The following is a 15,656-nucleotide window of genomic DNA, read 5'->3' as shown; positions in this document are numbered from 1 at the left end:
ATACAGTAGGCCTGCTTAGTAACTGCACACCTGTGGTGGCTTAGTTTTTACTGTAGATGATGCATAGGATCTTTGGAGAAATTACTGAGCCAATGAGTTAGCCCTAGCTAACCAGTTAAGGCTAAAAACCAAAGCTTGCTTCCTCCTTAAATGAAAGTGTATTATCTGAGAGGTCATGGAGGATTGTGGCCAAGCTGAAACAATGAAAAGCAGTGGGTAAACTTCCTTCCCTGTGGAACAGGTAATAAAAAGGGAGTGAAATCAACAGCCCTCTCATCTCATTTATTAAAGAAACAGTAAGAAAAGATACAATGTGGGAAAAACACCAACCATCCTTTCACATCAGGCTGAACAAAGCACAGTGATTTCTCCCCTTTATCCCCCACCCCCCACCCCAATTCCCATAATCCCATCCACATCAGTTTAATCTTGAGGTTCTTTGATTGGGAGTACCAGTGGAGAGGGAGTTGGATGAGCAGTGTAGCCTTGGTTCTGGCTTCCTCTAAGTCCCAGGAGAAGGAAGCTGCAGACCCAGTCAGTCAAGCGGATGCTGTATTTGGTGGCTCTCTGAAGTGGCTGCACTTCCCTGTTCGGTGTTCAAGTCCCCAGGGGAAGAAGGTATGGCAGTAGAGGATGACCAGGTCAGTGTTGCAGAAGCATGGTCCTTTCACCAATGCAACATTTCTAGAGAGCAGTGAGCTCATTCTCCAGTGGTGAGCAGGGGACTATGTATGAATTGGGACCTGCAGGCCAATGTATCCCTGAGGAAAGGTCCACAAGAACAATTCAAGAAACCAGTAAGAAACAAGGGGCAGAAAGCTGTGGGACAAAAGCACAGCAGGCTCCTGAAGGCTGGAGATTCCTTCTCTCAAGGTGGGATCATTCCCACCTGCTAAAGTCCACATCCCACAGTTAAAGTTCCTTCAGTCAAGAAAGACGCAGAGTGGGGAAAAAGGCTCATTTGAACCTGAGCCCCAGGTATGTACTTCAGATTGTAGTTCCATATCTACTACTTTACCTGCCCAGAACCACAGTGCCTGGAAACCAAGGTGGTCCTGGAGAGAAAATGGTGTTTAAGGGGGCAACATTCCATTTGGGTACATTGCAGCCATTGGACCCCCTGGTCTGGGGAAAGCAGCTGGGTTTGTGCCAGGGAGGCTCCCCACTCTAGGAAATGGAACCAAAGTCTTGCTCACAGGGCCATTCATTCTTGGAAAGGAAGCTGGGTTTACACCCAGGGTCCCAGTTGGCCTTGCAAAAGGAGCTGGGTTGATACCCACGGGGCCAGCTGGCGAAGAGCCTAGTGGCCCTGGAGCTGGCCTGGGGAAGGTAACCTGACCAGGGCCTAACGGGCCAATAGACCTGGGGAAGGTAGCTGGACTTGGACCCTGTAAGCCAGTGGCCCTTGGGAAGTTAGCTGGGTTGGGGCCTAGTGGCCCAGAGGCTCTTGGGAAAACTGCTGGACTTGAACCCTGGAGGCCAGCAGACCTCTGGAAGTTAATTGGGTTTGAAGCCAATGTGTTAGAAGACTGAGAGAAGGCAGCTGGGTTCAACCCCCCTGAACCTGTCCCCCTTGGAAAGGGATTAGCATTTACTCCCATAGGGCCAGCAGGCCTTGCAAAATGAGCTGAATTAGGGCCAACGGGGCCAGGAGCCCTTGACAGGGGAGATGGATTTGGCCCTGGAAGGCCAATTCCCCGAGAGCCAGGCCCTGAATTTGGGCCTATGGGGCCAGGAAGTCTGGCCATGGAAGATGGGCTTGTGCCCATGTTTCCAGAAGCCTGTGAGAAAGAAGCTGAATTTGCTCCTAAAAGACCTGCTGCTCTTAGAATGGGAGCAAGATCTAGGCCTTGAGGCCCAGCCATTCTTAAGTTAAGACCAGATCCTGTGCCCAAGAGGCCACCTGCTCTGGCATCCAGATTAGGGCCTGGGCCCAGGCCACCTGCCCTTGGATTAGGCCCAAGGCCTGGGCCCAGGCCACTTGATCTTGGGTTGGGCCCAAGGCCAGGACCTGGAAACATACTTGACCTCGGGGCAGGGTTTGTACCTACAAAGCCTGACCTCAGATTGGGACTCGGTCCAGGGCCCAGGCCAACAGGTCTAGGATTGGGAGGACCGTTTCCAGGAGTCAACAAGACACCCGCTCTCAGGCTGGGTCCAGATCCAGGGCCCATGGGGCCACCACTTCTGGGGTCAGGACCTGTTCCCAGAAGACCACTTGGCCTTGGGTTGGACACCGGACCTGGCCCTGGGAGACTCCCTAGCCTTGGGTTAGACAGAGGCCCTGGGCCTGGAAGAGCCCCTGCCCTAGGATTCAGAGTTGACCCTGGGCTTGGGCCCAAGAGACCACCCGGCCTTGGGAAAGAAACTGCACCTGTGCTAGTGGGGTTCATCCCTCTTGGAAAAGAAGCCAGGCCCGGGTCACGAGCACCAGCAGGGAAAGGTGCTGGATTTGAAGCCAGTGAGCCTGATGAAGTGGGAAAAGGAGAGGGATTCCTTGGAAATGGAGCCAAATTTCCACCAAGAGAACTGCTTGCCATAAGGAAGGGATCTGAGTTCATACCCAGTGGGTGGCCTGTGTTTAGAACAGGCCCCCCCTGGGGTCCCAGGGAACCGTCCAGCCGTCCTCGAGGTGGCAGGGGAGCACGAGTCCAAGGAGTTGGCCGCTCTCGAGGGAAAATCCGAGGTTCTTTCATACTTTCTTGGGGACGTTGGTGATGATGGGCTTGGGACGAGTTTTGAAAAGGATCTTGTTTTTGATGAGTGCAGTCACCAGGTACCGGGTGCCACTCTCGCAGCCAAGTTCATCACAATCCTGCTCCCCGGGAGTGTGTTTAACAAGGACGGCAAAAGGTTTCTCCAGGTGGATGATTTTCCCATATAGGATATGATGCCCCACGATCAGCACAGGGATTCCCTTTGGCAGAACAAGAATGAGATGCCTGAGGTTCAGGGCGAAGTCATAATATTCAAGTGCCTTCTAGAGATGCTCTTAGGAGTCAATGCTGGCACCTCCACTCCCTCTACCACTGCTGAGAAGCCACAATGGATAACCCACCCTCATATCCTTTTTACTCTTTCCGGCCCCAGGTGAGAGAATGTCTACTTTCAGAACTGTGACCTTTCCAGATTCCCCAAAGCTAAATTACCCTGCTACTGCAGAGGTCGGGGGTGGGGGGGGGAGAACAAGAGGGGCTTGGCTAGACCCTGAATAACAAACCTGAGGGCAGTCCTCACTGTGGGTCCTGGGAGCACCACCTTGGTGTAGCTTGCTTTCCTGAGGCATTAGGCAGGGAAAGAAAAGTCCCCTCACCTCAGTGGTGTAATGTAGGTCTCCCAGGAGGTTTCCAGCTAATCCAGTGCTGTGGCGAGCCTCGATCTCCCCCTGTAGCTCCATCAGCACCCATTCTGCCAGGCCTCCAGCCCCAGCACTGCAAGCAAAGGGCTGGCGGTTACACTATTTTGGAGGGGTGAAGGATGAATCATAGTGTCCTACACCACCATTCAAGGCCCAAGGGAACTCCTTGTTGAGCACAAGTTCTTGGGAAATTGGGCAGTGCCACGCACTGAACTCAAAACTGAAAGGCTGGGATTTGTGCTGGATGCATCTGAGGACCCCAATTCTTTCAGGGAAATTTCAAACCTATATAGACTTGATCGTTCAAGCTAAATTAAAACCCTCAAAATTTACTCACCTGGAAATAACAATCTGCACCATGAGCTTTACGTCTTTAAAAAGCAACGGAAAAGAAGCTGTAGAGGAAAAATATATTTTTTAGGATAATCGTAATGAATACTGTGTGCCAGGCACTTTCTAAATGCTTCAGACACATTTAGTTTCATTCCCCTAAAAACTCCATAGCATGTACATTTTTTAAACTGGTATTATACATAGAGAATTGCTTCAGATCACCAAGGGTCAACCACAGTGTGGAAAGTTAATAGGTACCACAGTGTGTTCAAGGTCACATAGCTACTAGTCAACCAGCCAAGATTTGAACCTAAGACATATACTGCAGAGCCCACCCTCTCGTCAGTATGCCAACTTGCCTTTCTCAGGGGCATTGTATTTTCCATTCTGTGTTTGTCTAAGAAACTAAGGAATTCTTTTAGATTTACTTTTTCCTTTGGTGATGGTGTAAGTCGATGTCTGCCACTTTGGTTATCTTTTATTTCAAGATTCAAAGGATCTCTCTGAACTAAAAGCTGAGAGAACGGAAAAGGTCCTTCAGACTTTAGTGAATGGTAAAGCTTATTTTCTAACGTGATTCTCATCAAACACATTGCCCATCTTTCATTTAGACACTAAAACAACCCTGATGCTTAATCCTTCATTTTATACAATGGCCCCACCTGGTGGCAAGTTTGCAGTACTCTACAAGAATGAGTTAAAATGGGACATTTTTGCCTGAAACTGGCTTCTTATACCTGTCTTCCTAAGAGAGGTAGATTAAAGGGGGGACTAAAGGGATGGGGGATCTAAACTATGACTTCTGTAAAAATCTTTCCAATGAATAGATGAAGCCTAGTGTAAGGTTATCAGATCAGTGTTTACCAACTGTAGAACAAGTTAACAGGTATTATAATTGTGCTATTAGCAAACACCTGCTTAAACAGGTTTCCTTATTGACATGTCAATCTTTGTTTTGGATCTCCAGGGAAAAGTATCAATATACTGCCAGCATCCCTGTAAGACAGCAGAACCTCTTACTCTTGAGCACCAAACACACTTTGGAATCATGAGGCTGGTCAATTACTGGACTTCAAGTATAAATAGCAGTTAGTATTTATTCCGGAGAAGGCAATGGCACCCCACTCCAGTACTCTTGCCTGGAAAATCCCATGGACGGAGGAGCCTGGTGGGCTGCAGTCCATGGGGTCGCTGGGAGTTGGACACGACTGAGCAACTTGACTTTCACTTTTCACTTTCATGCATTGGAGAAGGAAATGGCAACCCACTCCAGTGTTCTTGCCTGGAGAATCCCAGGGATAGGGGAGCCTGGTGGGCTGCCGTCCATGGGGTCACACAGAGTCGGACACAACTAAAGCGACTTAGCAGCAGCAGTATTTATTCAATTTTTACTATGAATCAGATGCTGTGCATATACATATTATGGATGGTATCTCATTCAACTACTGTGAGACAAGGACTTAGCCGTATTTTGCAGATAAAAGCTACTGAGGGATATACTCTTGCTTATATGTGGTACAAACACAGCTAGCAGGTAGCAGAGCCAGCGTAAAAACGTAGGCCATCTGACTTCACGCTTGTAATCAATACCTCTCAACCAAGGAGAAAACCAAGAGAGGACAGAAAGGCATGAAAGCATCAGGCAGGCACTGCTTACATGCATTTAGCAAGAGCTACATCCAGAAGGCATGCTTGAATACGCCAGACCTGCTGCAGCACTGCCAAGTGTGGTGCCCCCGACCACAGGTAATACACTGGCCCAGGGGAACAAAGGTCTGACAGGTAAGAAGGCCCTACCTCCACCATCAACAGACCAACCAAAGCACTTTTAATATTCTCCCAAGGTCTCCTGAAGGAGAAAGACTAACAATTTAAAATTAGAAGCCCTAAGTTCAGGTTCCAGCCTGAAGTGTGGACACTCATCATACCCAAGTCACTGTGGGGCTAAAACCTAGATTGTCGGCTTCATTTAACTATTATGAAGACCAAATATTGTAAGATGTGGAACTGCTTTAAAAGACTAACATATAGCTGATTTTTCAAAGGATAAGTAAATCAGCATTTCCACATTATAACTATAAAACTTAAGAGCATGGTAGGTACACTTTAGCCATAAATCAAAAAAGGCTCAATAACTGAAACTGAAGTTGTGAAGTTTCTAAGGGTTAATAAATACATGTAGATCAAGAAAGAGTTCTTGTAAATGAGTTTTTAAAACTGTATTTATTTTTTTGCCTGATAACTGCTTTACAATATTCATTTGATTTAAATAAACTTTTGGTGACTGATGATACAGTGTATTTTCTTTGGTAAGTGCAAGTGATAGTAAAATACAGGTAGTTTCAGAGAAGCAATAAAGCGTTCACACAGATACACATTTTAGGAAAATCACAGCAGGGAAGGCGATTAACCCTTAAGACCTCTGACTCTGAGGTAGGAATGTACAGACTGTTTAGAAAAAGGGGATGTATTAATAGAAATACTTTTGGTGCATTCCCTATTTCCTGGAGTCTCCTGCCAGAACAAGAATTCAAAACAGTGGCCTACTTAGGGCTTTCACTGCCATGGGCCTGGGTCAGAGAACTAAGAGCCCACAAGCTGCGAGGTGTGGCCAAAAAAGCTAAATAAATAAAAACAAAAACCAGAAAAAAAGTGGTCGAAGTGGATAAAGGAAAACAGATGCCTGGTAGCTGGGTCAGAGTAGCTGCACTTCCATACTTGTTGCTAATGCTCCAACAAGACCACACAGCTCTCTATCCACTTATGTAGGCGGCCCTGCTTGAGTACACCTATTGATACAGGCAGGCAGCTAGCAATTCTCCTAAAAACAAAAATCCTGTGACCTAAACACTTTAGACCTAATGAGGCTGGAGAAAGTGATGACAAATGAAGTTCACACCCAGCTTGCAAAAGTCTAGCTCATAGGAACCCGTGGACTGATGTGGCTATATTTATGTACATGGGGGTGTATTTACCAAGTTAGTATTAATAAATAATGCAGGGGAACGCATCCCTTTGTATTTTAAAATTCTCCTTTAGCACCTTAAAATATCCCACTGGCTGAATCAGATTGTTCTTTTTCTTGCTCCATGCTCTAAACAGCTGTTCTTAAAACGAGGTATGTTTACCTGGGCACTTCACTAATAACACACCTAATGGAGGTGCATTTCACCCAGTGTAGCTAAGTCACTTCAGTCGTGTCCAACTCTGTGTGACCCCATAGACGTCAGCCCACCAGGCTCCCCCGCCCCTGGGATTCTCCAGGCAAGAGCCCTGGAGTGGGTTGCCATTTCCTTCTCCAATGCATGAAAGTGAAAAGTCAAAGTAAAAACATGAGAACATGCAGTCTAATATGTCCCCATCCCCTTGAGAGCAGGCAGAGCAAGTTAGTAGGAAAACAAAGAGGTGAAGAAGTAAAATATAAGTCAAATCCTGTTGGTAACAAGTAACATTATAATGAAAAATTTCTGTAAAACAAAGAGATTTCTAAGTCTTCAGTCTCAACTCATTCCAACATTTACAAATAACCAATGCAACTTTTAAGTGTCTGTTCTAAGGTACTGCTTGTGTAGAAACTGCAGCTGTTATCAAGAGCAATATCTGAAGGCACAGTTTGACCAATGTACCATATCAAATCACGAAACTAAAAGTCAGTGGAAAAGATTGCCCAGCACCTCTCTCTCTCAACAGCCTTGAGTTTAATCCCAAATTTAGATAGGATCAACTGTCTTTGGTTAAGAATAATAATTCCAAGTTCCTGTAGAGCCAGGAAGAATGTTATGATCTTACTTTTTAAAAAGATGTTTAAATTCAATGTATTTCAGAGTGGAGTCTCAAAGGCCACGACTACAGTATGGACTTGGAGATGGAAGGTATGGAAAAAACCAAACACCTTTTCCCTGCAATGAATTATTTTGACTCCCTATCCCCTCTTATAAAAGGGGAAATTTTTTTTCTACCTACGTTTTTGAGGCTGTTACATGGCTAAATAAATGTGTTCTGTACTCGTTAGTCAAATGACTTTAGCTATGTAAAAGAAACTTTTTAAAAAGCATTGTGTACATTTTAACTCCTATTTTTTTCCTTTATGGAAAGACAAAAACAAAATGTCTTTTTGCGGGGGGGGGGGGGGGGGTGCTTCAAGATTTCTGGAAAAGTAAAGTTGAAACACTGTTGTTTCTCAAGACAGTAGTCTGCATGACTTCAAGAGGCCTGAACAAACCAGAGAGTAGCAAAGGAATCCCTTCTCAAAACAAACGCATACTCACAATGGGAGCCCTAATCAAAAGTCAAAAGGTTTGTCTGAAATCAGACCGAATCTGGGATACATCTTAACTGTCATTTTGAAGTCAGTTACTATTAAAGTCATTAAAACCTGAAAAATCAAAGTGCCACCAGTTTCTTAGGAAGAAAAGTTCAGGCAAAGCATTATCTTTTTAATACAGAAGCTTCATTTCTAACATAGCTAAACCTCTCTGAACATTTCCCTGGATTTTTTTTCACCTTGCAAACAATGCTATGATACAGGCACTGTCTGTCACTGCCTTTTTACAGTGAGGAAACAAGCGTAGAAGCTAAAGGTTAAGTAACTGGTCGAACACCTGAGAGTGGCTGCTGCGGAATATGGCCCACAATCCACCCTTTCCTTTGGTCCTCTCACATAGGACCCCCCACCCCCATGCCTGATGTCTATAGAGGAACTTGCTTTATAAACACTGCCCTTCTCACAGCATCTACCACAGGATGGCAAATAAACCACCTATGAGGAAAATCTTACATACTGCCACTATGACATCTGTGGGGTAGGCAGCTGAAATCAAGTAAGCCTGCTTTTCATCATATCCAATTGATGAGGCTTAAGTTTCTGAAATCCCTAGAGATGTACTCAAGGTCAGCTCCAGGATTCAAAATTATGGCCCAAACCCGTTTCCTTAATGTTAGACAAAGTCAGTCAAAAGAACAGAGCATTCTTTCTCACTGATTCATCTTATCTACAAAATTTTTTATCCATTGGTTTCTGAATTGTTTGTTAATATTACTAAGCGCTTAACAGAGAATAGCAATGAGCAAGGATCCTTAATGGTTAACAGCTCCCAAAATAAGATGCAGCAGAAAGTGAGGTATGTATGGTATTAAACAGAATATGCAGCTTTTATGGAAACAATGGGCTCTGACTCAATGGTTTAACCTAACTACACAGAATTAAATTTTATTAGAGCTAAACAGTCTTTTTAAAATTGTTTTCATTAGGCCCTTACAAATTTTTTTTTAAAAAAAAAGGGGAATAAAGACTTTCACTTTTTTAAAAATTCATTTTTATTAAAAAATTAAATATGACAAAATATTTGCAAATTGCTGGGCCAACAATTAGCATTTATTGAGTCCTTATTCAGTCCCAAAGACTATTCTGTGTTCAGGGATTTAGTGAGAATTCAGTGTCAGACCTGCCTTCTTTGAGTCTACCATCTTTCTAGCCTATGTATGATGGAGGTAACGTAATGTCAGTTTCTCCACCAATAAACTGAGCATAAAAAAACCTATCTCAAAAAGGTTGTTTTATTAAATGAAGTTATGAATGTAAAGTCCTTAGCACGTGCCTAACATGGTAAAACTTAGGGTCAAGCTACTGATTACCTGGAGGAACATGGCATTTTCTTAGTACATGTCCAATAGAGTGACTTTACTCTGTTTAATTATTATTTTAATCTTTACAGTGGACTAAAACATCCTATAAAAGCAGCATGTTCTAAGAATAAAGTCAAGTTTACACAATGGGAGAACAATTCAAACATGGCAGGCAGGGTTTACCAATCTGCTTCAGGGATTAAGTTCTGGAAGGTTTTCTTCTCTAAGCATGGTAGCTATTTCTGTGTGCCTTTCCAGCAAATGAACAATTCATGAACTTTTACATACAACTGGATACAGATTACTTTTATTAGCAGTGTTACTGTGGTTTTGTGACTGATGGGGATAATCTAAGTTTCAAGGGAAGACCTTGTCTCTTGACAGACTTATTAAATGCTAAAATCCAGTTTCTAAATGAGAAGTCTGCTCTCCTCCGAAAAGGGGCCATGGAGGGTAGGTGGAACTGAATGCTTCCGAACTTTTCATTAGTGAACAGTGTGTTCAAAAACGTGTGTGGACACTATGCATACATGTGGGACTTTCCCATCACGTTTTAAGATTCCCATGATGGAGGGAATCAATTACTGGTATTCGTAGACAATAGGTAGAAAAGATGGCTTCAGTCGTTCTGAGTTACTCCAGTTTTCTCCATCTTCTGCTACTCTGCGGCCCCATCTACCCTTCCTCCTTTTACTGCCCTGAGCCCCTCCCTTGCCCAAAGTCCCTTCCTGTCTAGCTCTGCTAGAGGTCTCCCTCTATACTGGATTTCCCTCCCACCAGCCCCATCTTCACCATCTCCCCCGACCCCCTCCTCCTCTCCCTGGAAATTGAGCTACAAGCACTTCCTATTTCTAGCCCCTCTCACTTTCTGGGACTTCTCTGTCCGCTACCCGTCTCTTGCCCACCTCCCCCCCAACCCCCCCGACTTTCTCTAGGACCTCTTACCAAGCCTTTCTCCTACCTCCCAAGGAAACTATTTTAAACTCCACCCTCCAACCCCAGAATGGTCTTTCCAAACCGTTCACCCTCCTAAAGATCGCTCTAAACGTTATTCCTCTACCACCCTCATCTTCCAAATCGTTTCCTATGTCCCCCAATTCTTAAGTACTTCGCTCCTCCAGGACCCGAACTCCACCCCACTCTTCTCCGGCCTCTCACTCCACCCACAAAAGAAGCTGGATCACTCTCCAGACAATCTCTTCCTTCCAGTCACTCTCCCAACTACCGCTCCCAATAGCCTCTTCCCCCCAAGATTTAAAAATGTCCCCTCCAAAGAACTCACAGTCCTACCCCCCGCTTAGACCCTTTCTGATGTTCCCGCTACTTCCTGGGTTCCAGGTCTCCCCCACTCTAGCAAGCATCGCGTGCTGGGTTCCCTCCCAACCCAGGGAAAAAAGCCCCTTCCCGCACATACCTCGAGATTCCGGCCCGCGCCGCCCCCTTCTCCGTCCTCCGCCCGCGCTCGGCCACTCTTTCCGCCCTTCTCCCGCTCCGCCCAGCTCGCTCCCTTCCCTCCGCCTTCCGACTCCGCACCGCTCCCTTCTCCGCAATTCCCGGCTCTCCTACCCCGAGGGCGCCTCTGGGTCGCCCCCACCTCTGCGCGGCCCTCCCCGCTCCCCTCCCCCTTCCCGGCCTCCCCTCCCCCGCCAGCCGCTCCCCGCCCCTCAGCTCGCCATTCTTCTCCTCGAGCCGCGCGCCCCGCCCGGCCCCAGCTTCCTAGCTTCCCGCTCTCTCGCACCCTCGCCTCCCCATCCCCGGCTCAGCCCTCGCTCCCCGCGGCCTCCCGCGCTCCCTGCCCGCGGCCTGACCTGCAATGGCGGCCGCCGATCGCGGCGCCGCGCGGCCAACGGGCGACAACCGAACCTCCCGCCGCCGTCGCCGCCGCCGCGAGCACTGCCTGCGCACTTCCGGCCTTGCGCCGCGAGCACTTCCGGGGCAGAACACGCGAGCGCGCGCACGTGGGGCCGGGGCGGAGAGAGACGAGCTCCCTGAGTGGCGAGCCCTTCCACCGGTGAGTTGGGGAAGGGGCGTAGGGGGCGGGGATGGAATGGGGGTGTATCTAGGGAGTGCGGCCTGCTCTAGGTCGGCCCCCCGGGAAACTCGCCGATTCCCCTCTGCCGAGGCCGGGTGGAGGTTATTCCAGAGATCCCCGGAGAGGGAAGGGGCGGCGGAGCCCTCGCGCGCCTCGGAAACACACATAGCCTAGCTGGGCCGAACGCGCCTTCTCTCCTGGCAGATTCTTCACCTTGAAGGGAGATGAGTAACGGGGCGAACTTGACCCGAGTGCGTCTTTTGGCGGCGGCGGAGCTGGGGATAGAGAAAGTAACTGACAGATGCCCGATCAGTCCTGTCGCTTCTTCCCGCTAAGAAGCTCTTGGTTCTTCCTGCCCATCAGCCCCACCGTCACCACCGTAGTTGAGTCTGTGATTTGCAGACAGCATGCAGTGGAGATGGAGATGTTTGCCAAAATTCAGGTTCCTTGATCATCTCCCACCCCAAAAGACTGGAATTCTGGAGCTATGGATTAGTACCCGGAATCCTGCCTTGTTAAAGATCGTTTTGGTTTAGGAATTCTGCGGACCTGACTTTGAGAGACTCCTTTAGACTGTCACCATTTCTTGCTTTCTTAGAATGGTCGAGGTATTGATCCTCCTATTCACCACCCGCAGCCCCAGAAACCTCACGCACCAAATACGAAGGAGACTTTAGTTCTGCCTCGAATACAATTCCTGGGGAAGGAAATGGCAACCCACTCTAGTATTCTTGCCTGGAAAGTCCCATGCGTGGAGGAACCTGGTAGACTACATACAGTCCATGGGGTCGCAAAGAGTTGGACGCGACTGAGCGACTTCACTTTCTTTTCGAATACATTTGGTCAGCTCTTTGTGGCTCCATTCAAGCGCGCACTCCAAGTAAAAAAATAAGGTTATGTTCAGTCTTTTGCTCTAAGATCAAGTTTTAGATTCTCACCTCTTTTCCTGGAGCACTTCCTTCAGGCAGTTTGCAGGATTGCTAGGAGGCTGGGTGATGCTCTATGTGATGATTTTTGAATTTTTTTTGTGGAAGAATCCTGAGCTTCTGGAGACTATTTGATAGATTCTGTGTGGACCATGAAAGCATCTTTAGTTGAATATGTTAAAATGAACCTCAGACAGACTTCCCAGGTGGTCCAGGGGTTAAGACTGGGAGCTTCTAGTGAAGGGGGCAGGGGAACTAAGATCCCATATCCTCCCTACCCCCAGTTCCTGCCTGGCCTTCTCCCCACCCCCAAAAAAGGAGGGAAAAAATAGAAATGAACCTCAGTGAGATACATTTGGAGTCTGCCACGTAGAACAGTGGTACTGTGCTGTGCTTAGTCGTGTCCGACTCTTTGCGACTCTATGGACTGTAGCCCGCCAAGCTCCTCTGTCCATGGGGCTTCTCCAGGCAAGAATACTGGAGTGGGTTGCCATGCCCTCCTCCAGGGGATATTCCCAACTCAGAGATGGAACCCAGGTCTCCCTCATTGCAGGCTGATTCTTTACCATCTGAGCCATGACGAAAGTCCAGAAGAGTGGTAATAAAAAACAATAGATGTGACATACCGCTGTTTAACAATGATTCTTTTCTCCTCTCCTAGGAATGGGTGAATTTAATGTCCATCGAGTGCGTTTCTTTAATTATGTTCCATCAGGGATCCGCTGTGTGGCTTACAATAACCAGTCAAACAGATTGGCTGTTTCACGAACAGATGGCACTGTGGAAATCTATAATTTGTCAGCAAACTACTTTCAGGAGAAAGTAAGTCATTTGGGAGCCTGATTTGGTGGTGTCGATGTTAATTTTTTTTTCTTAAGTTCAATTCTGCAAAATCTTCTATGTCCTTTTTGTATGCAAAGAGATAAGAAGAAAATGACTCTCCCCTACTCTCTCTGTTGTTTAGAAACACAGAACAAATATACAATCTCTTGTCTGACTGATGAGCTTAGAGCTTCAATCTATGTAATGTTGGTTAGAAAGATCCTACCTAGGAATTGTGGTGCTCACTGCCATTTAGAAACTGATGTTTACTAGATCTGTCGGGCACAGCATTCTTATTGTCAAGATCATTGCTTCCTATCAGTCTCTGCACCATTGTAACTTTAGTAAAGTGGCATTTCCTGCTGTGTTATTACCCATTTCACTGCTAATTCAGAAAAAAATGATGAGATGTTTTAATATCAAACTTTTTGGTGATGTGATAGCAAGAAGATGAATTCCTAAACTATCTATTTGAGAGAAGGTAGATTTATATACCTAATGTTTGGAAGTAAAGAAGATTTTAAATTAGGTAAAATATCATTTGGGTATACGCACAGGGCTGTTACAGCAGCATATTTTTCAAAGTCTCTGATTACAGATTTCAGATGCAGCAAAATAATTCAGTTCACATTTATTGAGTGCCTTGCATGCCCTCAACACCATGATACAAATGAATAGAAGGAAAAATGAATGCAGTGTCTTGCAGCTTAGTACTTGGAATTTAGGTACTCTGTAACTGTTTCTAAATGACTACAAGCATTAGGCATTAAGATAAATGTCAGAGGCCCTACCTTCAAGGAGCTCAAAATCCAGTGGGGGAAAGATGACTATACAGTTTTGAAATAGTGTGGTCAGTTTTATGATAGACCTAAGCATGGGCATAGAATCTTAGTGGAGAGGTACCTTGCTCTGATGAGGTGGGTTTAGGATTCCTGGAAAGGGATGACTTACCTGAGCTGACCCCTGAAGCAATAACAGAGTTAAGAAATCACTGGTCGGAAAAAATGAGTCTCATTCTATAGTGTGAAAAACATGCTGTGATGCACGCTTGTTGCATCCTGTGATTTTTCTTGTTATCATTGCAACTATATAATTGTTTATATATTTGTTTAATGTCTTCTTCCCTGCTGAACTTCAGATTTTATGAAAAAGGGATCTTGTCAGTGATATGGCTGTATTCCCAGCATTTAGCAAGTGCTTAATACAAAGGCATCACTGAGTTAATATATATTCGACCAGTCTTTACCTAGTACATCTTATTTTCCACTCCCATCAGTTTTCTTTTTTCTTGAACAATTAATTCAGTCTAGTCTTCCACTTGGTTTCCTTGTTCCCTTTCTGGCTATTGAAGATTGATTAGCTTGGGTGATCACTCTCAGATCATGAGAGTGAAGAGTAGAGACTAGTAGTAAGGAGACTTATCTTCTATTTGTGTCACTGACTTTGGCAATTTGGGCAGACCATTTACAGGTGCTTTGCTTTTTCAAGTTCAGATAGGAAAAATTGTATCTCTCCTGGAGAAGGCAATGGCAACCCACTCCAGTACTCTTGCCTTGAAAATCCCATGGACAGAGGAGCCTGGTAGGCTGCAGTCCAGGGGGTCGCCAAGAGTCGGACACGACTAAGCAACTTCCCTTTCAGTTTCACTTTCATTCCCTTTGGTGGCAAGCAGCTATAAGAATAAGATTCCTTGATTGTATGAATGCTTTTTGAGCAAGAAGAGAACACTTAGAAATCTGAGACTTGAATGAAAAGCTGGAGTGAGCTGCATTCATTTCTTTTATTTTCATTTTTTAGACGTTTATTGGTGAAATTGGCCCACAATAAGCAACATGTTTTCAAAGTATACATATTGATAACTTTTGACACGTATACACCTTTGAAATCATCCATCAAGATCGTTGCAATGACTTTTAAAAATCAGATAACATCAAATACAATTACTTGCAGACTTTATTGTCCGAAAACATTTTGCAGAACAAGTCCTAGAAGAAGAAACAAAACCAACTGTATAACTAAAATGTGAGCCTGAAAAAAAATGAAAATATCGGTATCATGATCTTCAGATAATGTGAAACTCCACACTAAGTTATTTCTAGAGAGGCGTTTTAATTTTCCCCGTTTGCCTGTGATCACTCAGTGCTGGTAGCTGGTGAATTCTTGGTGGGTTGAGAAGTTATGGTGTTTCTGTAGTTTTTCCCAGGTCATGAGTCTCGGGCCACAGAAGCTCTGTGCTGGGCGAAAGGACAGCGACTGTTTAGTGCTGGACTCAATGGAGAAATTATCGAGTATGATTTACAGGCATTGACCATCAAGTATGCTGTGGATGCCTTTGGAGGGCCCATCTGGAGCATGGCCGCCAGCCCCAATGGCTCTCAACTTTTGGTCAGTATGCAACTATTGGTAATCCAAACCGAGATTTCCTCTTGCACCCATTTACACTTGCTTCCCTGTGTTCATAGGAAGGTGAAGTTACATTGTGGCCAGTCACAATTCCAGTCTGAGCTGAATTCAAGCAACCAATTGTACCTGGATTCCAATAGGAGATACACGACTAGGG

The 15,656-nt window shown here is 45.7% G+C and overlaps 3 protein-coding genes across 4 annotated transcripts in view; 1 reads left to right on the top strand and 2 right to left on the bottom strand.

Annotated features, from left to right (window-relative positions):
• Positions 1-263: 263 nt before the first annotated feature.
• Positions 264-11,220, bottom strand: LOC113876678 (chromosome transmission fidelity protein 8 homolog). The gene is made up of 4 exons (XM_027516156.1): positions 11,125-11,220; positions 3,696-3,753; positions 3,314-3,431; positions 264-2,917 (listed from the first exon to the last, which is right to left on the bottom strand). Exons 2-4 carry the CDS (start codon positions 3,716-3,718, stop codon positions 2,693-2,695), a joined length of 366 nt encoding a protein of 121 aa, XP_027371957.1. The 5' UTR covers positions 3,719-3,753; positions 11,125-11,220; the 3' UTR covers positions 264-2,692.
• On the bottom strand, positions 268-2,867 carry LOC113876677 (chromosome transmission fidelity protein 8 homolog). The gene is made up of 2 exons (XM_027516154.1): positions 1,993-2,867; positions 268-1,932 (listed from the first exon to the last, which is right to left on the bottom strand). The coding sequence occupies exons 1-2, from the start codon at positions 2,694-2,696 to the stop codon at positions 1,074-1,076; spliced, it is 1,563 nt and encodes a 520-aa protein (XP_027371955.1). The 5' UTR covers positions 2,697-2,867; the 3' UTR covers positions 268-1,073.
• A 28-nt stretch (positions 11,221-11,248) lies between the features above and the next one.
• The window catches only part of UTP4 (UTP4, small subunit processome component), a 30,169-nt gene continuing 25,761 nt past the window's right edge, over positions 11,249-15,656 (top strand). The window contains exons 1-3 of one of the 2 annotated variants that reach the window (XM_027516148.1): positions 11,249-11,327; positions 12,936-13,096; positions 15,290-15,481. In XM_027516148.1, coding sequence (XP_027371949.1) covers positions 12,938-13,096; positions 15,290-15,481 — 351 coding nt within the window. In that variant the 5' untranslated portion in view covers positions 11,249-11,327; positions 12,936-12,937. Of the gene's footprint in view, positions 11,328-11,936; positions 11,957-12,935; positions 13,097-15,289; positions 15,482-15,656 lie in introns of those variants that run through there. The other variant, XM_027516149.1, reaches the window with a different exon arrangement.

Source organism: Bos indicus x Bos taurus, chromosome 18 (genome assembly GCF_003369695.1).
Source record: "Bos indicus x Bos taurus breed Angus x Brahman F1 hybrid chromosome 18, Bos_hybrid_MaternalHap_v2.0, whole genome shotgun sequence".
NCBI lineage: Eukaryota > Metazoa > Chordata > Mammalia > Artiodactyla > Bovidae > Bos > Bos indicus x Bos taurus.
The sequence above is the reverse complement of the archived record's forward strand: the minus strand, read 5'-3'. Positions and strand labels throughout refer to the sequence as shown.

What these genes read in the sequence shown, in the direction of transcription:
- LOC113876677 (XM_027516154.1), bottom strand. Translation starts at nt 2,696, where the DNA reads ATGAAAGAACCTCGGATTTTCCCTCGAGAGCGGCCAACTCCTTGGACT. An exon ending in GGTCCTGGCCTTGGGCCCAA is followed by an intron (nt 1,933 to 1,992) that starts CCCAAGATCAAG and finishes AGGTGGCCTGGG; the next exon opens with CCCAGGCCCTAATCTGGATG.
- LOC113876678 (XM_027516156.1), bottom strand. Translation starts at nt 3,718, where the DNA reads ATGGTGCAGATTGTTATTTCCAG. An exon ending in GTGCAGATTGTTATTTCCAG is followed by an intron (nt 3,432 to 3,695) that starts GTGAGTAAATTT and finishes CTTTGCTTGCAG; the next exon opens with TGCTGGGGCTGGAGGCCTGG. An exon ending in ACCTACATTACACCACTGAG is followed by an intron (nt 2,918 to 3,313) that starts GTGAGGGGACTT and finishes GTTCTGCCAAAG; the next exon opens with GGAATCCCTGTGCTGATCGT.